This window comes from Cyprinodon tularosa, unplaced genomic scaffold, assembly GCF_016077235.1.
Source record: "Cyprinodon tularosa strain WSP-4 unplaced genomic scaffold, ASM1607723v1 ctg394, whole genome shotgun sequence".
NCBI lineage: Eukaryota > Metazoa > Chordata > Actinopteri > Cyprinodontiformes > Cyprinodontidae > Cyprinodon > Cyprinodon tularosa.
Window position 1 is genome coordinate 737,552 of NW_024039112.1, and position 22,247 is coordinate 759,798.

The 22,247-nt window shown below is 41.7% G+C and overlaps 1 protein-coding gene across 2 annotated transcripts in view; it reads right to left on the reverse strand.

The window, feature by feature from the left end:
- Positions 1 to 22,247, reverse strand: part of LOC119791549 (fibroblast growth factor 12-like) — a 70,401-nt gene that overhangs the window by 4,092 nt on the left and 44,062 nt on the right. For both annotated transcript variants that reach the window (XM_038297704.1, XM_038297703.1), the window contains exons 2-4: positions 13,788 to 13,898; positions 13,140 to 13,243; positions 86 to 284 (exon numbers count right to left, since the gene is read on the reverse strand). In XM_038297704.1, the coding sequence (XP_038153632.1) occupies positions 86 to 284; positions 13,140 to 13,243; positions 13,788 to 13,898 (414 nt within the window). The remainder of the gene's footprint in view (positions 1 to 85; positions 285 to 13,139; positions 13,244 to 13,787; positions 13,899 to 22,247) is intronic.

The window sequence follows — 22,247 nt, forward strand, 5'->3', positions numbered from 1 at the left end:
TCTTGTTTCTTCATTAAGGTCCTCCCCTCGTCTGCGAGGCCCCTACAGTTCAACATGAATAACAGCAGAGAGTTTTTCTTCTCACCTTCAATAGGCCTGGGGACGAAATGTGAGCAGGGTTTAGTCTTCTTCACTCGGTTCCCCTTCATGATGATTCCTTCCTTGTTCAGACCCAGGAACCAGGCCCGGCCGGACTCATGCTGCCGGTACAGGGTGGATGAGTAGATGACGTAGTAGTTTTCGAACACAGACTCTTTAAACTTACATTCTGGTGTGAAAACATCCTGGAAAAAAGGCGACATAAAATTTATTTATTTTTATTTTTTGATATAGTTATAAAAACATAATAGTACATGAACTCTAAAGCTACATTTTTAGACAAGTCACCCAAACATGTCTAAATTACATGTCAAGTAATTAGAACGGACGACGATGGAGTCAGATGTAGGAGTTTGCCCTGCAACTGGAGGGTTGTCGGTTCAACCCTCAGGTCTGGCTTTAAGTGTTGTTGTGTCCTTGGGCAAGACACTTCACCTGCATGGTGGTCAGATGACCTGGTGGGGTCAGTGTACGACAGCCTCGCCTCAGTCAGTGAGCCCCAGGCCAACTGTGGCTACAGTGAAGTTTGCCATCATCAGTGTGTGTGACTGAATGACTGAATGTAGTGTAAAGCGAAGCGCTTTGGTCGTCTCCTGACTTGAAAAAGCGCTATAAGTACAGGCCATTTACCACTAAATCTATTATATCAGTTTAAAAAAGAAAACAGGATTTGGAACAAGTTATAATAATACTTAATTTGCACATTTTAATTCAATATGCAAATTAGGCTTAATTGTGCAATGAGGTCTGTGAGATACGGAGGTGGGATGTTGTTGATTTGAAAACAACAAGTCAATCCCAAGTTTTTTCCAGTCAGGTCTAGAGTCAGGCCCGAAATAAAGATATTTAGTTCCCAAGTTCAAGATGGGTTCAAGATGACGGTTGTTACGCCGCCTCTTTTCTCTTACTTTCTCCTTTTTACGCTGTTTTTTTCCCCTGTAACTATTGTAAGGGGTTTATTGTGCAAGCGCTAACATGGGAAGCCACCTTTTTTGACTGTGCTGCTAAGTTTTCTTTTACTTTTGGCACACGGGGGGATCCGTTTGTCCAAAGCTCCAGACGTCCCATTTTCTACACCCAGGGACCAGCTACTCAGACTTTGTGACCACGCTGAGACCAGACATCCCTACAGACATACAGGGAGGCTGCAGGGGTGACGGGTTGAAACGGAGGAATGCTTCTTTTGCATTCATTTCAATTCAGTTTATTTATATAGCGACAATTCACAAGACGTCATCTCACTTTACAGAGATTATTCAAACAGATCATACAGTCAAACTGATTCAAAGGACACCAGCTGATTGCATCGACCGATTGACTTGAAGGCAATTCCTCACACCAAGCATGCTTACAGTGACAGAGGAGAGGAAAACCTCCAGCAGAACCAGGCTCAGTGTGAGCGGCCATCTGCTGAGGCCGACTGGGGTTCAAGGAGACAGAAGCAGAGATACAGAAAGCAGCTGTAAACCAGCTCCACAGACGGCCCCGTCCAGGAAACACTCAGCCAGGCGGACGAGCTCTGAGCCAGCTCCTATCTCAGACGATGAAGAGAGCACATCCAGTTAGTCACAGTAAGAGACCCAGGACTACACTGAAAAACAGGCCAAGCTCCAACATCTAAAAAAAGGTGTTGATGGCAGAAACACAGCTGATATTTTCCCATTGTGGGACAATAAAGAGATTTTCTATTCTATTCTATTCTATTCTATTCTATTCTATTCTATTCTATTCTATTCTATTCTATTCTATTCTATTCCATTCCTCTCTCCAGGCTGGTGTCATAGCCAAACAGGAACAGACCAGATTAAGCTACTATGTGAAAAAGCAGAGAGGGCAGTACGTTAGAGATTGAACTAACAAATTATGCAGAATGGAAGAACATCTCTGGTCATGGGAAACGTAAGATCTCTCCCCAAAAATAATGAGGACCTCACAGCCCTAACCTATTTCCAGATAAAGTACAGGAAGGCTAGAATCAAGTGCTTCACTGAGACCCTGTTGGATGAACTTGGACTCCTGGACAGTTTTAAACTAATCTGTGTGGAAAGGACTTTGGCAGCCAAAGAAGAGAGGCGGGGGTTGGCATGTTTGTGAGAGAGAGATGGTGTAACACGACTTATGAAGGAGCAGACATGCTCCTCAGACATGGAACTACTTGTGGTGGGCTTGAGGCCATACTATCTCCCACAGAAGTTTGTGGCCATGTTATCATGCTCTCTGCTTCACAGTGCAGTGATGTATCACTGACTGCATGACCTTCTGTGTAGAGAGCACTATGCCCACTCTGGGGTTTAATTTAGGTGAATTTTTGGGGAACCAATTGTTAAAAATGTGTGCTTTTAATGTCATTTTCCAATCAGTAATTACGCCACAAACTTATTCTTTTTAATAGGTTGTCATTAATTTTAATCCTATTTCCCATCTCTTTATTACTGTATTTCATACATTTTGTTTTGTGTAGATTCAATTAGGGCTGCAACTAATGATTTTTTTGCTTATTGATTAAACTGTTGATTATTTTTTTACATTATTGGATTAATAATCCTAGATTTCTTTTTAATACAGTTGCCAAACTCACCCAGAGCCATAGCTCTGTTGAACCGTCCATTCCACCTGCTCTTAACAGCAATGATTTTATGGGATTCTTTATAAATAAGATTGATCTTATTAAAAATAAGATCATAAGCACTCCTCTATCCGCGATTGTACCTGAGGTAGTCATGGAATCTGAACCGGGTTTAGACTGCTTTGATCCAGTTGAACTTTCTGAATTAGCAAAATTATTGTCTTCATCTAGGCCTTCAACTTGTATGTTAGATCCAGTTCCAACCAGGTTATTTAAGGAGGTATTCCCTTTGATCTCCTCCTCCATTTTAGATGTGATTAATCTATCTCTGTTACAGGGATATGTACCTAAAGCTTTTAAGGTTGCTGTAATTAAACCTCTGCTTAAGAAACCGTCTCTTGACCCAGATGACTTGGTCAATTATAGACCTATATCCAATCTTCCTTTCTTATCCAAAATTCTTGAGAAAGTAGTTGCCAAACAAGTTTGTGATCACTTACACCATAATGAACTTTTTGAAGAGTTTCAGTCTGGCTTTAGAGCTCATCATAGCACTGAAACAGCTCTGGTGAAAGTCACTAATGATATTCTCATGGCCTCAGATAATGGACTTGTATCTGTGCTCGTCCTGTTGGATCTTAGTGCTGCATTTGATACAGTTGACCATAATATTCTTTTAGAAAGACTTGAATATTTTGTTGGAATTAAAGGAACAGCACTAGACTGGTTTAAATCCTATCTATCTGATCGAATTCAGTTTGTTTATGTTAATGATAGATCTTCAACACACTCAAAGGTTACCTGTGGAGTACCACAGGGATCAGTGCTAGGACCAATTCTCTTTACTTTATAAATGCTCCCAATTGGTAGAGTTATTAGACAGCATGGGATTAATTTCCACTGTTATGCTGATGATACCCAGCTATATCTGTCTATAAATCCAGATGAAGCTAACCCATTACATAGATTACAAGCATGTCTTGAAGACATAAAAACCTGGATGACTCTTAACTTTCTGCTTCTGAATGCAGACAAAACAGAAGTTATAGTCTTTGGACCAGAGTCTCTGAAAAAGAAGCTGATTAGCCAGTCACTCATTTGGATGGGATTAAACTGATTTCAGATAATAAAGTAAAAAATCTTGGTGTTATTTTTGATCAGGACCTGCCATTTAAATCCCAGATCAAAGAGGTTTCTAGAATTTCCTTCTTTCGTATGAGGAACATTGCAAAAATTAGAAATCTCCTGTCCAGGGGTGATGCTGAGAAACTAGTCCATGCATTTGTTACTTCAAGGCTGGACTATTGTAATTCTTTACTATCAGGAAGTCCACAAACTGTAGTTAAAAGCCTTCAGCTGATCCAAAATGCTGCAGCCAGAGTTCTGATGAAAATTAAAAAGAGAGATCATATCTCTCCTATCCTGGCTTCTCTTCATTGGCTTCCTGTTAAATCAAGAATAGAATTTAAAATCCTCCTTCTCACATATAAAGCCTTAAATGGCCAAGCTCCATCTTATATCAGAGATCTGATTGTTCCTTATGTTCCTAACAGAGCACTTCGCTCTCAATCTGCAGGTTTACTAGTGGTTCCTAGAATTTCTAAAAGTAGAATGGGAGGCAGATCTTTTAGTTATCAGGCTCCTCTCCTGTGGAACCAACTACCAGTTTTAGTCCGTGAGGCAGACACTCTGTCTACTTTTAAGGCTAGGCTTAAAACTTTCCTTTTTGATAAAGCTTATAGTTAGGGTGGCTCAGGTTATCCTGAGCTCTCTCTCTATATTTATGCTGCTATAGGCTTAGACTTTTGGAGGACATAGGGACCCCCATTTCATCATTCTGCTTCATTCTCTCTCTGTTCTCCTATTCTGCAGAATCTGTTAGTTCAATCTCTAACCTTCTGCTCTCTCTGCTTTTCCTCAGAGTAGCTTTGCCTCGTCTGTTCCTGTTTGGCTGTGACGTCATCCAGGAAAGAAACATCAGCTGTGCTGCTTCCATCAACACCCTTGTTTGTAGATGTTGGAGATCGGCCTGTCTTCAGGTGTGGTCCTGTTTCTCTGGCCGTGGCTGGGTGGATGTGCTCTCTTCATCCTCTGGCATGGGAGCTGCCTTGGAGCTCGTCTGCCTGGCTGTGTGTTTCCTGGACGGGGCCGCCTTTTACAGCTGCTTGTATCTCTGCTTCTGTCTCCTTGAACCCCAGTCGGCCTTGGCAGATGGCCGCTCACACTGAGCCTGGTTCTGCTGGAGGTTTCTTCCTGTTAAAAGGGAGTTTTTCCTCTCCACTGTCGCTACAAGCATGCTTAGTGTGAGGGATTGTATTTGAGTCAATGAGTCAATGCAATCAACTGGTTTTCCTTAGATAGAAAACTTTGTATCAATTTGACTGTATGATCTGGTTGAACTGTAAAGTGCCTTGAGATGACATGTGTTGTGAATTTGGCGCTATATAAATAAACTGAATTGAATTGAATAATCGGATAGCAAAAGGTTCCTTAAAGAAGACTTTTTATCGATTTAAACCAGGCGAAACTAAAATGTTTCTACTTGAGGAGTTCTGAATAGAGGGTATTGACAGATGATAAAGTTTTTTTTCATCTTAAATAGAAAACATTTATATATTTTTTACTATTAAGATATAATTACTGCTGTAAGTGGGTCGCTCTGTCAGCTAGAGGCATTTTTTAGAGTCTCTATACTACAGTTAACGATTAATCGATTACTAATTCAATTGACGATTATTTCAATAATCGATTTAACACGATTTATCCAGTTAATTGTTTCAGTTCTATATTCAATAATAATTTATTCACATCAAAGCAGTTCAGTCCAGACATGTTCACAAGTAATTTTTTGCAAGTCCAAGTCAAGTCTCAAGTCTTGAGAAGGCCTGTCGCAATAATCAATTAATCGCACAAAAAATTTTAATCACTTGATTAATTAAAAAAAGTGCAATAATTTGCTTTTTTCTCCTTGTGTTTTCATCTCCGTCACTGAGACGGTGTAGCTTAAAGGTCGCTATTATATCTATGGAATTATCATTATCTTGAACTGCTAAATGAAAAATACAATTAAAAAAAGCACACACACAAAATTTTTTTCCAGATAAATTTTGCATTTTCTTAGAGTATTTACCTGACATTTGTGGTTACAACTTTTTCTAGTTTTAGCAGTAAATGTCTGCTCTTTTATTTTTAAATGAAAATGAGGACTGTGGAAAAAGAAACAATCACAATCCTGCCTTTTATTAATACATATGAGGTTAGCAACTACAAGAGATAAAGAAAAACCCTAAACAAATAGCAGGACAATAACAATACTTTTATAAAAGAAAGATTGTGGCAATAACTTTTTGTAACTTAATGACTTGGTGGGCAGTATTTTCAATTCAATTCAGTTTATTTATTTAGCGCCAATTTACAACATTATTCACAACATATTTCTCCTCTACCACTGCCATGAAGCTTTTAAAGCTGGGCTTGTCGATCAAAGACAAGGGGAGGTTGCATGAAATAATAAGGTCCTGAATTATTGCCTTATGTCTGTGATGTCCCTGGCTGTACACCTGCACTGCACTGTGGCTGATAAAATTAGATGTGGTGGACCAAGCATCGTGTATTTTTTTCTTAAGAAGCTGCAGTTTGCTGCTCTTATATTCCCGCCTTATGTAAAGTTTTTGTAGCCAAAGGTTATTATGAACGGTGGGACCGAAACAGGGGGGGTAATCATCGCTTCCATATCTGTATGGGTTGCATGCATGCATGCGCACGGGCATATATGTCACGTACTGTTGCGTCAGTGACGTCAGTGTGTTGCACAGGGAAAAATATGATTTGTGGTTTTCTTTCATTTTAATGTTAGTTTTATGCTTTGCATGTTTGGAGAGGAAGATATGATTTGTTTTTCTTTGTATTTTCTTCTTGAGCTTTGCATGTTTTGATGTTTGTTTTCTGATTGTTTTCCTTTATTTTAGACTTTTGAATTTTTCCTGCATGTTGGGTTGTTTTGGTTTGTTTTTCCCTTGTGACAATCCATGCGCACTGGACTGAAGTAGTTGTCTGAGGAGGCGGAGTGCATTAATTGCGCTGCGTAATTGCTGCGCTCAGGTGTGAGCAAGGGCTGATTAAAGCCGACATAAACGGAGTCTGAAGGAAAGGAGAGGCAGGTGGGATCCGTGCGCCAGGCACATCACCGAAAAGGTGCACAGATGGCCCAGTAAGGAGTATTAGGGCAGAGGAGGAACCTCGCCTGTAAGTAGCGCTCCCCTTCGCTTAAAGCATAAACAGGAATATATCTTCCGACGGGGTTTTGTCGCGTGGATGCTGGCGTTCTCCCTGCTTCTCTTTTTAGCTGGATCGGTCTGGAAAGGGGTGTGGCACATCACACACAGTGCCGGAGCGCCGCAGAGTCAGCTGTGGATCAGCCAGTGGGTGCTCCAGACCGATCACTCGCACCAGAAGCAGCATAACAAGCGGAGCCCAACTTCCAGCCTCTGATTTTTAAGGAAAACTCTTGAATTTTAGGTTTTATCAGGAGAAGAAAATGACTGTTTTATTATGCCACTTTTGCTGTGGCTTTTTGTATAAATAAAACACTTGAACTTGAGTGCTTCACGGTTTGGGTCTTTGAGTGTTTTTTTTTTTTTACCTCTTCTGTGTGCAGGTAAGGCGAGCGGCGATCAGTCAAGTTAGTAAAACAAAAAACACTTGAATAGGTGTTTTTACACTGGAATAAAATATTGTTCACAAGTCGGAAATCACGAGTCTCAGTCGAGTCTGAAGTCTTTAAATATGCGACTTAAGTGCGACTCGAGTACGAGTCACAAACTCGAGTCCCCATCTCTGGTTCAGCCAAATAGTTCTCCCTCTACCAGCATCACCAACTCTACATAATTTTACCCAGAACGATAAACGGTGTTGTCATCTGCAAATAAAATGAAATTTAAAATGTCTATAATTTTTGTATAACTAATGATTCAGAACAGAACCTTGCAGAACCCCACATTTAATACTCTATAAACATGATCTAACTCAGTTTAGATCAACATTATGAAACATTCCATTAAAACATTTTCCACCCAAATAATATACCTTTCCCCTAAAACCAAAATTTTCTAGTTTTTGTCATAGAATCAAGTGATTCATAGGATCAAATGCTTTCTGTATGTATACATATATATATATATATATATATATATGTATATATATACACTCACCAGCCACTTTATTAGGTACACCTGTCCAACTGCTCGTTAACACTTAATTTCTAAGTAGCCAATCACATGGCGGCAACTCAGTGCATTTAGGCATGTAGACATGGTCAAGACAATCTCCTGCAGTTCAAACCGAGCATCAGTATGGGGAAGAAAGGTGATTTGAGTGACTTTGAACGTGGCATGATTGTTGGTGCCAGAAGGGCTGGTCTGAGTATTTCAGAAACTGCTGATCTACTGAGATTTTCACGCACAACCATCTCTAGGGTTTACAGAGAATGGTCCGGAAAAGAAAAAACATCCAGTGAGTGGCAGTTCTGTGGGCGGAAATGCCTTGTTGATGCCAGAGGTCAGAGGAGAATTGCCAGACTGGTTCGAGCTGATAGAAGGGCAACAGTGACTCAAATAACCACCCGTTACAACCAAGGTGGGCAGAAGAGCATCTCTGAACGCACAGTACGTCGAACTGTCAGGCAGATGGGCTACAGCAGCAGAAGGCCACACCGGGTGCCACTCCTTTCAGCTAAGAACAGGAAACTGAGGCTACAATTTGCACAAGCTCATCGAAATTGGACAATAGTAGATTGGAAAATCGTTGCCTGGTCTGATGAGTCTCGATTTCTGCTGCGACATTCGGATGGTAGGGTCAGAATTTGGCGTCTTCAACATGAAAGCATGGATCCATCCTGCCTTGTATCAACGGTTCAGGCTGCTGGTGGTGGTGTCATGGTGTGGGGAATATTTTCTTGGCACTCTTTGGGCCCCTTGGTACCAATTGAGCATCGTTGCAACGCCACAGCCTACCTGAGTATTGTTGCTGACCATGTCCATCCCTTTATGACCACAATGTACCCAACTTCTGATGGCTACTTTCAGCAGGATAATGCGCCATGTCATAAAGCTGGAATCATCTCAGACTGGTTTCTTGAACATGACAATGAGTTCACTGTACTCAAATGGCCTCCACAGTCACCAGATCTCAATCCAATAGAGCATCTTTGGGATGTGGTGGAACGGGAGATTCGCATCATGGATGTGCAGCCGACAAATCTGCGGCAACTGTGTGATGCCATCATGTCAATATGGACCAAACTCCCTGAGGAATGCTTCCAGCACCTTGTTGAATCTATGCCACGAAGAATTGAGGAAGTTCTGAAGGCAAAAGGGGGTCCAACCCGTTACTAGCATGGGGTACCTAATAAAGTGGCCGGTGAGTGTATATATATATATATATATATATACAAAAAAGGCCTTAACTCAAAATGCTAATTATTTTCATCATTGTAAAACATTGTTGTAAGCAGTAGTCTAGTTAAAAAAAAATGAAGGGGGATGGTGGAATTCTTTATTTATTTATTTTTTTTAAGCACTACTCATAGCATGGTTGTTACATGTCAGGTACGTCGTTCATTGACCATCAACAACCTGCCATCAACGCTTTTGTTTATAGATGTTGGAAATCGGCCTGTTTTTCAGTGTAGTCCTGTTTCTCTGATTGTGACTAACTGGCTGTGTTCTCTTCATCCTCTGACATGGGAGCTGGCTCGGAGCTCGTCTGCCTGGCTGTGTGTTTCCTGGACAGGGCCACCTTTTACAGTTGCTTTCTGTATCTCTGCTTCTGTCTACTTGAACCCCAGTCGGCCTCACGCTGAGCCTGGTTCTGATGGAGGTTTCTTCCTGTTAAAAGGGAGTTTTTCCTCTCCACTGTCGCTGCAAGCATGCTTAGTGTGAGGGATTGCATTCAAGTCAATGAGTTGATGCAATTAGCTGGTTTTCCTGATTTTTACGATTTTTAAGGGGTGATGCCATCCTCCCTCATCCACCCTAAACTTGAGCATTGGATGTAAGTTCATATAGGTTTTCATATCTAATGCAGGATTTATCTGCTGTGTGTTTTTAATGGAGCGGGCGGGGCAGATATGCTAACCTAATTGTGCAGAATTATCAGTGGGTGACCTGAAGCCAAGCGTGAGGCTGCTGAGCAGCTTTAACCTCCACAGATATAACAGGTGTGTGTCTCTGTGTTCTTGTTTATCCTGCGGAGAGATGATCCTCTGAAATTCTTAACCGACGAAGCGGGAACATTTTCCAGGTTCTGTTTTTCCTTTTCCTTTTTTTGTGTTAGGTTTAGGACTAAGATGTGAATTAAGTGTAAGAAGACCAACTGGATTTATTTGGATCCGGTTCTGATGTGGTGGAACTCAATCGTTAGAATGACTAGTAGTAAATACAAAGTAGGGACTATTGTAGAAATAAAGGCATTGTCTCTCTCTTTCTGTGTGTGTGGATGAGGCCTCAGGATATAACAGGTGGTGGAGCTGAGCCAATCAGAGCAGAACTTCTCACAGTCCTGCATTCAGACCAGACGCCTATTTAAACCTTTCCACATGTCAGCCTCGCTGAGGGGCATTAATAACCTGTTCATGTAAAATATTCACACCCCTCAAACTTTCCAACAGCTTTTTGTAATCAGGAATTAGGGACAGAAACCCAAACTGTTGCTTAACATTGAAGGTAATTCATAAATGGTTTTTATATTTTTCTGGATTACTTGTTAAATCCATGTACTGCTTATCAGTAAACATCATCCTGCTGTATTCAATTCAGTCACCAATCCACAGTGTCAGCATTCTTTAAGTCTGCCTCCATCATTTCGGTCGTAAAGATGCCTCAAATCACTTCATTTAATGATTACTGGCCTGTCGCACTCCATGTCTGACTCCCATCATGATAAAGTTCTTCAAAAGGCTGGTTAAAGAACACATCGTCTCCAGTCTGCCACCAACATTCGACCCGTCCCAGTTCGCCTACAGACACAACCGCTCCACTGAGGACGCCATCCCTGCTGCTCTCCACCTGAGCCTCGCCCACCTGGAGGAGAAGAACACCCACGTCCGGATGCTGTTCCTGGACTTCAGTTCAGTTTCAACACCATCATCCCACAGAGTCTGATGGGCAAACTGGAACAGCTGGGATTTAATACACCCCTCTGCTATTGGCTGCTAGACTTCCTCACAGAGAGACCTCAGTCAGTCCGGGTTGGACAGAACACCTCTGATGTCATCATCCTGAGCACAGGCTCCCCTCAGGGCGGCGTCCTAAACCCTCCTGTTCAACCTGATGACACATGACTGCGCCCCCAGGTTCACCACCAATCACATCGTGAAGTTTGTAGACGACACCACGGTGGTGGGCCTCATTAGAGACGACAACGACCTGGACTGCAGAGAGGAGGTGGAGCAGCTGGTGGACTGGTGCAAAGATAACAGCCTGATCCTCAACGTGGAGAAGATGAAGGAGATCATCTTGGACTTCAGGAAGAACTGGCCTAACCACGCTCCACTGGTCATCAACAGCTCAGCTGTAGAGGTGGTCAACAGCACCAAATTCCTGGGGGTGAACATCACAGACACCCTCACCTGGAATGTAAACACCACCTCACTGGTCAAAAGGGCACAAAGCACTTGTACTTCCTGCTGAGAGCCCACCTGTCCCCAACCATCCTCCCCACCTTCTACAGAAGCACCATAGAGAGCGTTCTGACCAGCTGTCTCACTGTGTGGTGTGGAGGCTGCAGCGCCTCAGACTGGAAGAAGGTGAGGAGAGTGGTGAGAACAGCAGAGAAGATCATCAGGGATCCTCTTCCCTCCATAAAAGACATTTCATCCCAGCACTGTGTGTCCTGAGCCCGTAACATCATCAGTGACCGCTCACCCCCCCCACCATGGACTGTTCTCTCTGCTGCCCTCTGGGAAGAAGCTTCGAAGCATTTTATGCAGGACCAGCAGGTTCTGTAACAGCATTTTCCCTGCTGCAATCAGACTGTTGAACTGTTGAGAAAACTCTTATGAAGTCAAAAATTGAGACTCTGCATTACACTCAAAAAAATCATACTTCCACTACATGGTGAATCTTCAAAATAGAACTCAAACCCAGGTTTCTACTGCATTTTGCACCATATCTCTTAGCGGGGCTCATCCTGTCTGCCTCACATGTCAGACTTTAATCTGCTGTTTAGAGGATCTTCCTGGGAAATGTGATGTCATTACAAACTTCTGTCTTTCTTCACCCAGTTTTTGTGTCATCTGAGGTGTAAAAGCAACATGGCTGGAAAAACTCCTATATTCACGTCTTGCTGTTACCAGACTTGCTTGAGTAAAAAACTCAGCCAGCCGAGTCAAAACAACCACAAGACAGAAAATATAAAGTGTTTGCCTCTGTAGTTAAAGCAGTTGCTGTTGAAATGGTGGCATAAATAAAAGTAAATCTTAAATATCAAAAGATTGGTTTTCAGAAGCTCTCACCGATGATTAACATAACGAAATTAACATAATGTTAAATTTTACACTTTTTCCCTGCTGCCATCAGTCTTGCACATCTTTTGCATCTCTATATATGCAAAAGAAGTGCATATATAGAGATGCACTGTTAAACACCTAAACACGCTGAAACTGAGCTGAACTGGACCAATCACAGAGCCTGTGCACGACAAAAGACTCCAGCAACCCAGAGGAACAAGGGGCAGCTCTTTGATTAGCATCTGACCATGAACATGTGCAGGATGATGGCCTGTTTTGTGGTAACCATACTTGCTTTGTGCTGTTTTTAGTTCGTATGAGTTTTCTTTGAAAAGAGCAGATTGAGATGCTAAAAGATGCTGGACACAAAATAAAAACTCCTTAACGGTAAAGGCAAACTGATTGAAATGAAAAGTAAATATCTGCGATCAGCTATTTTAACCCCAACTTTACTCAATTTAAACAGGAAGGTCCTGGGAATGAGCTCTTTCAGCAAACAGACATGTTATTTACATGAGGGTCAGAGATCACTTTATTGTTTTTATGCAGTTTAGCTGATTCTTTTTAAGCTGATCAACTTAAAAAAGGTTCAAAGCTGTTCAAAATACTGTCTGTGTGACCCTGTTTCTTTTGTTTAGTGCAGTTATTTGCTGACGAAAGGCTCTTTATCATGTGTTGAATGTTTTGTCTGGAAAAAAAGATGACGGCCAACTTAGCCCCTAGCTATTTCTTTTTATCTGTTCGGTAAAGTTAACATTTTAGGCAGCAGAGTATTGGTTGGTGGAGCTAACTTCTTAGTTAGCTTTCCCCACCACTATAAAAGAAAGTATGCTTGAGGCTCTTATTTTGAAGATCTGAGATAAGCTTTTCCTTTAAAATTATCTATTTCACCAAACAGGCTAAAACTGAAATGGATCTCCGTCTTTCCCCCTTCTGAGGGAGGCGCGGGTGTCTGTGGGAGTTTCTTACAGATGTGTAGAGGAATCCCTCGGCGTTCATGCCCACATAGAGGCCGGCCTTCACTCCCTGGATGGCCACCACCCTAAGCCCCACAGGGATCAGGTTAAACAAAGCTGCAGGAGGAAACAGAAACAGGTTCAGGCTCAGGAAGCAAAACAAAAACACAAATCAGTCCAACAAAGACACGCACTGCCTCTGTGTTTCTGCAGCTTTAAAACCATCCGCTGACGTGATGCTGCGCCTGCAGCTTATAAACGTGGTGAAACAGAATAAAAGAGCGAGGGACTGAGTGATGGGAGGCGATTTAATCTTCTGGGACTGAGAGCTGCCGTGTGGGTGAGGAGGATGAGGAGGTGGAGGAGGAAGAGGCCTGTGGCGATGCTGCTGTTAATCCTCCTTTATTTAAATCATATGATCTGAGAGAAAACCAAAACATCTCCTCCTCCTCCTCCTCCTCCTCACCCTGCTCGTCTCTGTGTCCTCCTTTTCATCTGGTTTTCAGAGGCAGCATCCAGCGTGGATCTGCTGCAGGAATGCGGCTGAAAACACCCAACCACGTTCAGAAAATTAGCCTCCAGTGCTCCTCCAGAACAATTGTTCTGTGAAACATCTAAATTCAACTTTTGTTCTGCAGAACATGTTAGAACCCTAACTCACTGTAGTCGCTGTTCTCGTCTTTGCAGCCGCTGATGGTCCCATCGGGCAGCATCTGGAGGTAGAAGCCCTGCTCGCTGTGGAGACGCGTCACGATGCCTTTCAGCTGCGGCTCTGCAAACACACACACAAAAAAAAAAACAGAGGTTCAATTCAGTTCCTGAATGTTTTATTGAAGCTTTCAGCAGCTCAGCTTGTCCTTCAGTACCATCAGATCTGATGTACTGCATCTTTCCTGCCCAGCAGCCTAACGTTCTTCTAAATTATTGGTTTATCTGCATCTAAAGCTCCTTTTGAGGTCTACTTTGGATTCCTCAAAACTCGGATTTAAGGTGGAAGCTGAACATCACCACATCGTTGATGTTTTCCTAGCATTTTTTGCTACTTAGACCATCCTGTACAGCTCATGTGATAACAAACTGGTGTAAAATATAAAGCAGCTTCAATGACCTGCTTGCACCGATGCCTGAACTGTCACCTTCTGATCCAAGTTCAGCATCCAGTCCTCTGAAGACCAAACCTGACCTAAACAGAACTTCACAGGATTTTTCCAACATATGCCTTCCTAACCTTAAGGCGGTGTTTGCAATGAAGGGAAAAAGGATCTGAATAATCAGCGTATAAAGGTATGAGTCAGCAGGAAGGTACAATAGAATCAGCAGTAGCATTTATATAGTATGTCCCAAGGCACCACATTTCTTCCACAATCAAAGAAAATTAGCAAACTGAGTCCTTCCTGAACTGATAAAAGATGAGACAGAAACGGTTCAGGGAGGCTTTAAAGAGGCCAGCAGCAACAATGAAGCAGCTCCAAGAATATCCAACAAATGCTGCTTCTGTTCAAAATGGCCCAAGAATCTTTTAATGGACCAAGTAGGAGGGTCAAAATTCCTCAGACCTTAACATCATGTAAGGAAGGGTTTGGTATCCTACTGTAGGTCCACAAAGGAGTGTAATCAGGGATCCTTCCTCCCAGCTGCAGTCGGAGATTTCAGTAACTATTCCCAGCAAACCAATAAGATGTTATATGTCTGCATCATTTAGATTGTGCTATTTATAGATCTATAACTTCTCAAATGTTCTGACAGTCTAGCCCAAAATCTCTTTGAGCGTGAAGTATCTTCAACAGGTGAAGATGCTTGAAAAGGTTTTTTTTTTATGTTACAGAAAAACAAACTGTGTCTAAAAAGACACTGCAAGAAAATTATTTTTGGATTTCAACATATCTTACGTACAAACTTGAACGTTAGAGTTCTTTTTAATTCTTTCTGGTACTATATAGAAGAGTAATGGGCTTGTATTGATATCTTACATTCTGGATATAGACCAATGTCACCAACATACATCTACCTATATATATATATTCATCTACCTATATATATATATATATATATATATATATATATATATATAGAGAGAGAGAGAGAGAGAGAGAGAGAGAGAGAGAGAGAGAGAGACCTTTTTTACGCCTATATATTTCTATGTACACTAGAAATATATAGGTCAGGTTAGTAGCAGAGGGTTGTTAATCAGTTTCAGCTGTTTTTTTTTAAATGAAATTAACAACAGGTGCACTAGAGGGGCAACAACGAGATGACCATCAAAGGAATGGTTTTACAGGTGGAGGCCACTGACATTTTTTCCTCTCCTCATCTTTTTTGACTCTTTTTCACCAGTTTTGCATTTGACTAGGGTCACTGTCACTACTGTTAGCACGAGGCCCTACCTGGACCCTACAGAGGTTGCACAGGCAGTCCAACTCCTCCAGGATGCCACATCAATACATGCCATTGCCAGAAGGTTTGCTGTGTCTCCCAGCACAATCTCAAGAGCATGGAGGAGATTCCAGGAGACAGGCAGTTACTCCAGGAGAGCTGGACAGGGCCATAGAAGGTCTACAACCCATCAGCAGGACCGGTATCTGCTCCTTTGTGCAAGGAGGATCAGGAGGAGCACTGCCAGAGCCCTACAAAATGACCTCCAGCCAGTCACTGTTGTGAATGTCTCTGACCAAACAATCAGAAACAGACTTCACGAGGGTGGCCTGAGGGCCTGCCGTGCTCTAGTGGGCCCTGTGCTCACTGCCCGGCACCGTGGAGCTCGATTGGCATTTGCCACAGAACACCGGAATTGGCAAGTCTGCCACTGGCGCCCTGTGCTTTTCACAGATGAGAGCAGGTTCACCCTGAGCACATGTGACAGACGTGAAAGGGTCTGGAGGAGCTGTGGAAAACATGATGCTGCCTGTAACATCATTCAGTATGATCGGTTTGGTGGTGGGTCAGTGATGGTCTGGGGAGGCATATCCATGGAGGGACGCACAGACCTATACAGGCTAGACAACGGCACCCGTTAGGTATCGGGATGAAATCCTTGCACCCATTATCAGGCCCTATGCTGGTGCAGGGGGTCTTGGGTTCCTCCTGGTGCACCACAATGCCCGGCCTCATGTGGCGAGAGTATGCAGGCAGTTCCTGGAGGATGAAGGAATTGATACCATTGATTGTCCCCCAAGCTCGCCTGACCTAAATCCAATAGAACACCTCTGGGACATTATGTTTCGATCCATCCGACACCGCCAGGTTGCACCTCAGACTGTCCAGGAGCTCAGTGATGCCCTGATCCAGATCTGGGAGGAGATACCCCAGGACGCCATCCGTCGTCTCATTAGGAGCATGCCCCGACGTTGTCAGGCATGCATACACACACATGGGGGCCATACAAATGACTGAATACAATTTTGAGTTGCTGCATTGAAATTTCAGCAGAATAGACTAGCCTGCCGCATCATTTTTTCACTGTAATTTTTGGGGTATCTTTGAATTCAGCCCTCTGTAGGTTGATAATTTTCATTTCCATCAAATGATGTGGCATCCTTTTATTCCTTATACATCACCCAGTCTATATCTGTATAAATAAACAGCATGATTTTTTTGCCCCATTGAGATCTGATGTGTAAAGAGTTCCTTTAATTTTTTTGACCAGTGTATATAGATATATATAGTCCAGATATATTCTAGGATTCTAACTCATAACTGCTCATCCTGAGTCAACATTTTTAAGTGTAGCAAAGAGATTCTTAGTCATATTTTAGGCCTGAACTTTGACTAGGCCACTTCAACACGTTACTCTGCTTTGATCTAAACAATCCTTTGTATCTCTGGCTGGATGTCTAGAGTGGTTTACCCTCTGAAAGGTTAACCTTGCTTCATCTATCTTACCATCAGCTCTTACGAGCTACTATGTCTCACAGCATGATGCTGCCACTACTATGTTTCACCTTGGAAAATGCTGGGGGTAAAAATTAACATGCTAAGTTCAAATGTTTGTGTCTATGTAAACTTTAAAAGGAAAACAAGTGAAAACATAAACCCACATCTTTCCCATTAAGTCAGGTGGATGAAAAAAACTGATAAAAAAGTTATGAAGAGAAAAGAAAGATATCGTAAAACAGTGCAACCAACTTCCAGCCCTAAGGATAGCTTCCCCAGTGGTCAGAGGTTTAAACCGCCTCCGTCTCTGACTGATCTGTAACCAGACAGGTGGTTCCCCTGATGTTAGGGTGACACATGGACCGAGCCCCTCCTGGACCCTCTCAGGATGTAAACAGATGACAATGTGGGCCAGAAGGACTCAAATAGACCAGAAGACACAGAGCTGAATATGGAGCAGGCTGCTGTGCCACTTAAACCTCCACCAAGGTAAGAAGAAACTGCTTCCTCGTCTTTCCAACAAAAACCTAAAAAAAGTCAGAACCAAACACCTCTGGCCTGCAGCCTCTGACCAGAACATTGATGTTTTAATTTGAGGCTGCAAACAGGAAGAAACCTCACTTGTAGAAGGAAACAGTCAGTAAGCTGCAGAACTAGTGTTGCACCTTCAGACACTACTTTTCAACTTATTTTTTTGGATTTAAGCACCCTAAGCTGGCTCTCTGCATAGAAAAGTAGCAGAACAATTTAGTTGCAGAATTTTTGCTGACATGAATCATCTGTAAGATGCTCACCCTGATTAATAACACCACCTCATCCAGAGGTGTTTTCTCTGAGCACTGCTATATTTATACATGTGCTTCACACTTCCTGAGTTTAACAACGAAAGAGCGAAGAAGAAGAAGAAACACCCCATCACCAGATCATACGTCACTGAGTTGAACTGGACTGCGCCCCTCCAACCACATTACAGCCCGGTTCCACCTCTCCTCAGCCGGAGCAGCTGCCCCATAGCGGGCTCCTGGACAGCAACCGGTTTCATTAACCCTGATAACCGTCTGTCCGTCCATCCATCCGCAGCATTAAGTAAATCCAGAACTATTAATAATAGAGTGAGAACCCGCTGAACAGCCCCGGTTATATAACTCTCCAGTATCTAACTTCCAAACCACGTGAACTCAAACTAGAGCCAGACAGTGAGGAATTCGTGGCTTTGACATCTTGTTAATATCTGCAGCCGGCTGTCAAACATCTTCAGATGTTTGAACACTGAGCTGGAGGCAGCAAAGTACAAAACGTGTCCTGAGAACCTGCAGCCTGGAGAGGTGGAATAATGAGAAGCTAGAGCTGCTCTCCCAGCAGAGATCTCAGCATGACCAGTTCATGCTCTGGTATGCTCCAATTTAACCCTTTTATATGAAGGGAATTTATTTTCATTCTTGTTGCAAGCAATATGGAAATTTAGAAAATGCAATTTAGAACTTGCGTTTTGTCTTAAACTTTGCTTTTTTCTTTAGAATCCTTTTTTTCCCCACTTTTTTCTAACTTTATATTTTCAGTTTTTATTTATTTCTCTATTTCCAAATTGAATTTAAAAAATTGCATCAAATTCTGATAACTTCAAGCCCAATACAAAGACTGGACATTAGGGGTGTAAATAATAATCGTTTTGTATCGATGCATCGATCCAACAGCCGACGATCCGATGCATCAATACGTCCGCAAGAGAATCGATTCATGTTTTTTATTTTCCTCAGTTCTATTTTTATCCATTTGCTCCTGGACGTAATTCTCCCTCCCGTGCTGCGGCGGCGCTAAACCTATTTTGCCCTCCTACCTCACTTCCTGGTTATACTCTCATAGCAGTGTGTTGCAGCAAGCTTGACACAGAAGTGTTTCTATTATGCTCAATATTGAAGCATGGTCTGTGCTACACACTGTGGGTCTAGATACGGCCGAGGCGGCGAGGAAGTGAGGGCGAGTTTAGTCCGACGACGGAGGGACATGAGGGCCAAAAAGAGCGGAGATCCAGGTGGAAAAAGGGTCCCAGCGTTCTCATGCAGCTCGCACTTCTAGCGGGTCAAACTTCACGAGTTGTTTTCCGCAAAACAAGCTGGCCCCCTGTCTGCAGCACTGTTTGCGGTCAGCTATAATTTGGGAGAGGTGCAGCGGAGCGTCTCTCAAGGGGGCGGGACGTCTGGAGCCGAGGTATTGAATTGCACTCATTGCACTGATTATGTTCAGTATTTTTGAAGTATTTTTTTATGCAACTTTTCTACTTGTTATTTGCTGCTGTTTCTAAAAAAAAATGCATAGCGATATTACAGCTTTCATTGATTTATTTCAAATTTGAAACATTGTTTAGCCTGTAAGGTGTAAAAAAAAAAAGAATTAACCGATTAATTAACCGATCGAATCGAATCGTATCGTATCGTGGTGTATTCTTGAGGATCGAAAATAATCGAATCGTTGGGTCAGGAAATCGATACTGAATCGAATCGCCATGATGGGTGTGATTTACACCCCTACTGGACATGAACATTGACCAGTAAAGATGTTGCTAATGTCCATCCACACCAGAGCATGTGAGCAGAGCGAAACGTGAAGCAGAGCGGAAGAAATATGGTGGAGTGCAGAGCGGTTTTCAATTCAAAGGACGGAGCGAGGAATTTGCTCCGCTTCAGTTCGCTCCGATATGCCCAGAACGTCAATTAAAAATGTTGGATTATAAAATTTCTAAAATAACATTTATCTGATTTAAGTGTAAATTTTTTGAGGATTAATAATTAAATAGGAAACGCGGAGCAACATGAATGGAGTAAGGTGTGACGTTCACAGCTGGGAATAATTTAATAATTTAACATCTACTTAAATAAGATAATACACATGTATTGGTCACATATTAAATCAAATGCTGTGTGTTCCAGGGCCCTGGCATAATTACAAGGAGGACAAATGTCAGAAAATGCCTTCTCCTGAAAATTTGAGCGAGCTTGGAGCGATTTCGCCAGAGCCCTGGGAAAACACCCTGGGTAGGCTAAAAACTTTCCTTTTTGATAAAGCTTATAGTTAGAGTGGCTCAGGTTATCCTGAGCTATCTCTATAGTTATGCTGCTAAAGGCTTAGACTGCTGGAGGACATAGAGACCCCTATTATATCATTCTGCTTCATTCTATCTCAATTCTCCAACTCTCTCTGTTTTTTCTCATAGTAGCTTCATCTGGTCTGTTCCTGTTTGGCTGTGACTCCATCCTGGAGAGAAACATCAGCTGTGCTGCTTCCATCAACACCCTTGTTTATAGATGTTGGAGATCTGCCTTTTTTTCAGTGTAGTCCTGTTTCTCTGACCGTGACTGATTGGATGTGCTCTCTTCATCCTCTGACATGGGAGCTGGCTCGGAGCTCGTCTGCCTGGCTGTGTATTTCCTGGATGGGGCCAGGATGCTTCTGTCTCCTTGAACCCCAGTCGGCCTCGGCAGATGGCCGCTCACACTGAGCCTGATTCTGCTGGAGGTTTCTTCCTGTTAAAAGGGAGTTTTTGCTCTCCACTGTCGCTACAAGCATGCTTAGTGAGAGGGATTGCCTTCTAGTCAATGAGTCGATGCGATCAGATGGTTTTGCCTAGATAGAAAACTTTTAACCAATCTGACTGTATGATCTGGTAGAATTGTTTCTGTAAAGTGCCTTTAAATTACGTGTTATGAATGTGTGCTATATAAATAACCTGAATTAACTTAAAAAGCAAGAGCATTCAAAGAAGGAGCTTGAACTCATGGTTGTAAAATATTGGGGGCCTCATGGTCTTGAATCTATATGCATAAAACAGATAAAATGTATGTTCAGAGAAGTTTGCATGCATTCATTTTGAATAAAACTGCTTGTAAAAATTTTTGCACTTTTTAAGTAACACGAAGATCTCATCAAACCTGGTTCTGTATGACAGCAAACATGGCCTCTTCCAAAGCCATATGTTGAATACAGGATGTTTGAGCACACCATGTTAACAGGATTTTCTGAGTCACTGGTAGGAAACATAAGTTGAAATCAACCTTATCAAATATTTATCACAGAGGAAGAAAATTATGCAATACTACAGGCTGTAACTAAGTTTCTGCTGCGCTCATGAAAGATGCTTATATTCTGAAGATCCGCCTGCCAAAGCAGCTCTAATTATTTAATAAATTTAATAAAGAAGTTTTTCCTTCACAGAATCTAAAACATTTTTCTCCTGTGAGCAGCACAGTTGGAGATGGAGGGGAAACCAAACTGCATGATGGGAAAAAGTAAACCCAGTAAACTTTAACTTACTGTCATCTACATTATTTTTTATTCTCAGAATTAGTTTGTTTTATCTTCTTTTTGAATGATTTGTACAATATATATATATATATATTTTTCAAATTGAGTTTTTTTAAACTGCAATTAAAAGATCAAATCTCTTCACTCCTGGGGGCGGGCTTTCCGTTGGAATAAGAGGCGAAGATGCATTTCTATTGGTTTGCATGAACACTAAAAAACAACAGCTTTATTGGTCGGTGTGTGCGTCACGGGCGAGCGTTTGTATCGGGCTAAAAGAGAATATGATAGGAGACACAATTTGAAAAGAACTCAGTTTGTGAATTTATACCTAAAGCAAAAAAAAAAAAGAAATTGAGAAAAAATAAATAAAAAGTGTGAAAAGCGTTGACTTTTAAAAAAATATTTATTTAAAAAGGTATAAAATCTTTAAATTAAATTAGCAATAAAATTTACAAACTAAAAATACATAAAAAAATATTCTAATATATTAATTTGTAACATTTCATTTCTGGATTGCTTTTTTTGTGTGTTTTTTCAAATTTCCATTTAAAAAGTTTACTTTGCTTGCAACAAAAATGACAAATAATTGACTCCATACAGGATATAATGATGCAAAATGGTTCAAACTTGAAACATTATGGATTTTAAGCTTGTGGAAGTGACTTGTTAACTCTGGCCAACAATCACTGTAATTTACTCACATTACTGTCTTGGATTTCTCACAGTTTACTGGGAATTTAAAGCAGTAACTTCCTACTTTTGTGGTTGGTAGAACAAACTACTGTGTGACCAAGAGGTGAAACTGGAGGCCAAGTTAGCAAAAGAAAACTAGATATAAGCATTTAGATGCAAATATAAAAGGAAAACCAATAAATGAATGCTTTTTTTAGATGATGTTTATGCATCAAACCTTGAGATGGCTTTACTTTGACCCCTAAATGCTGGTCAGAAT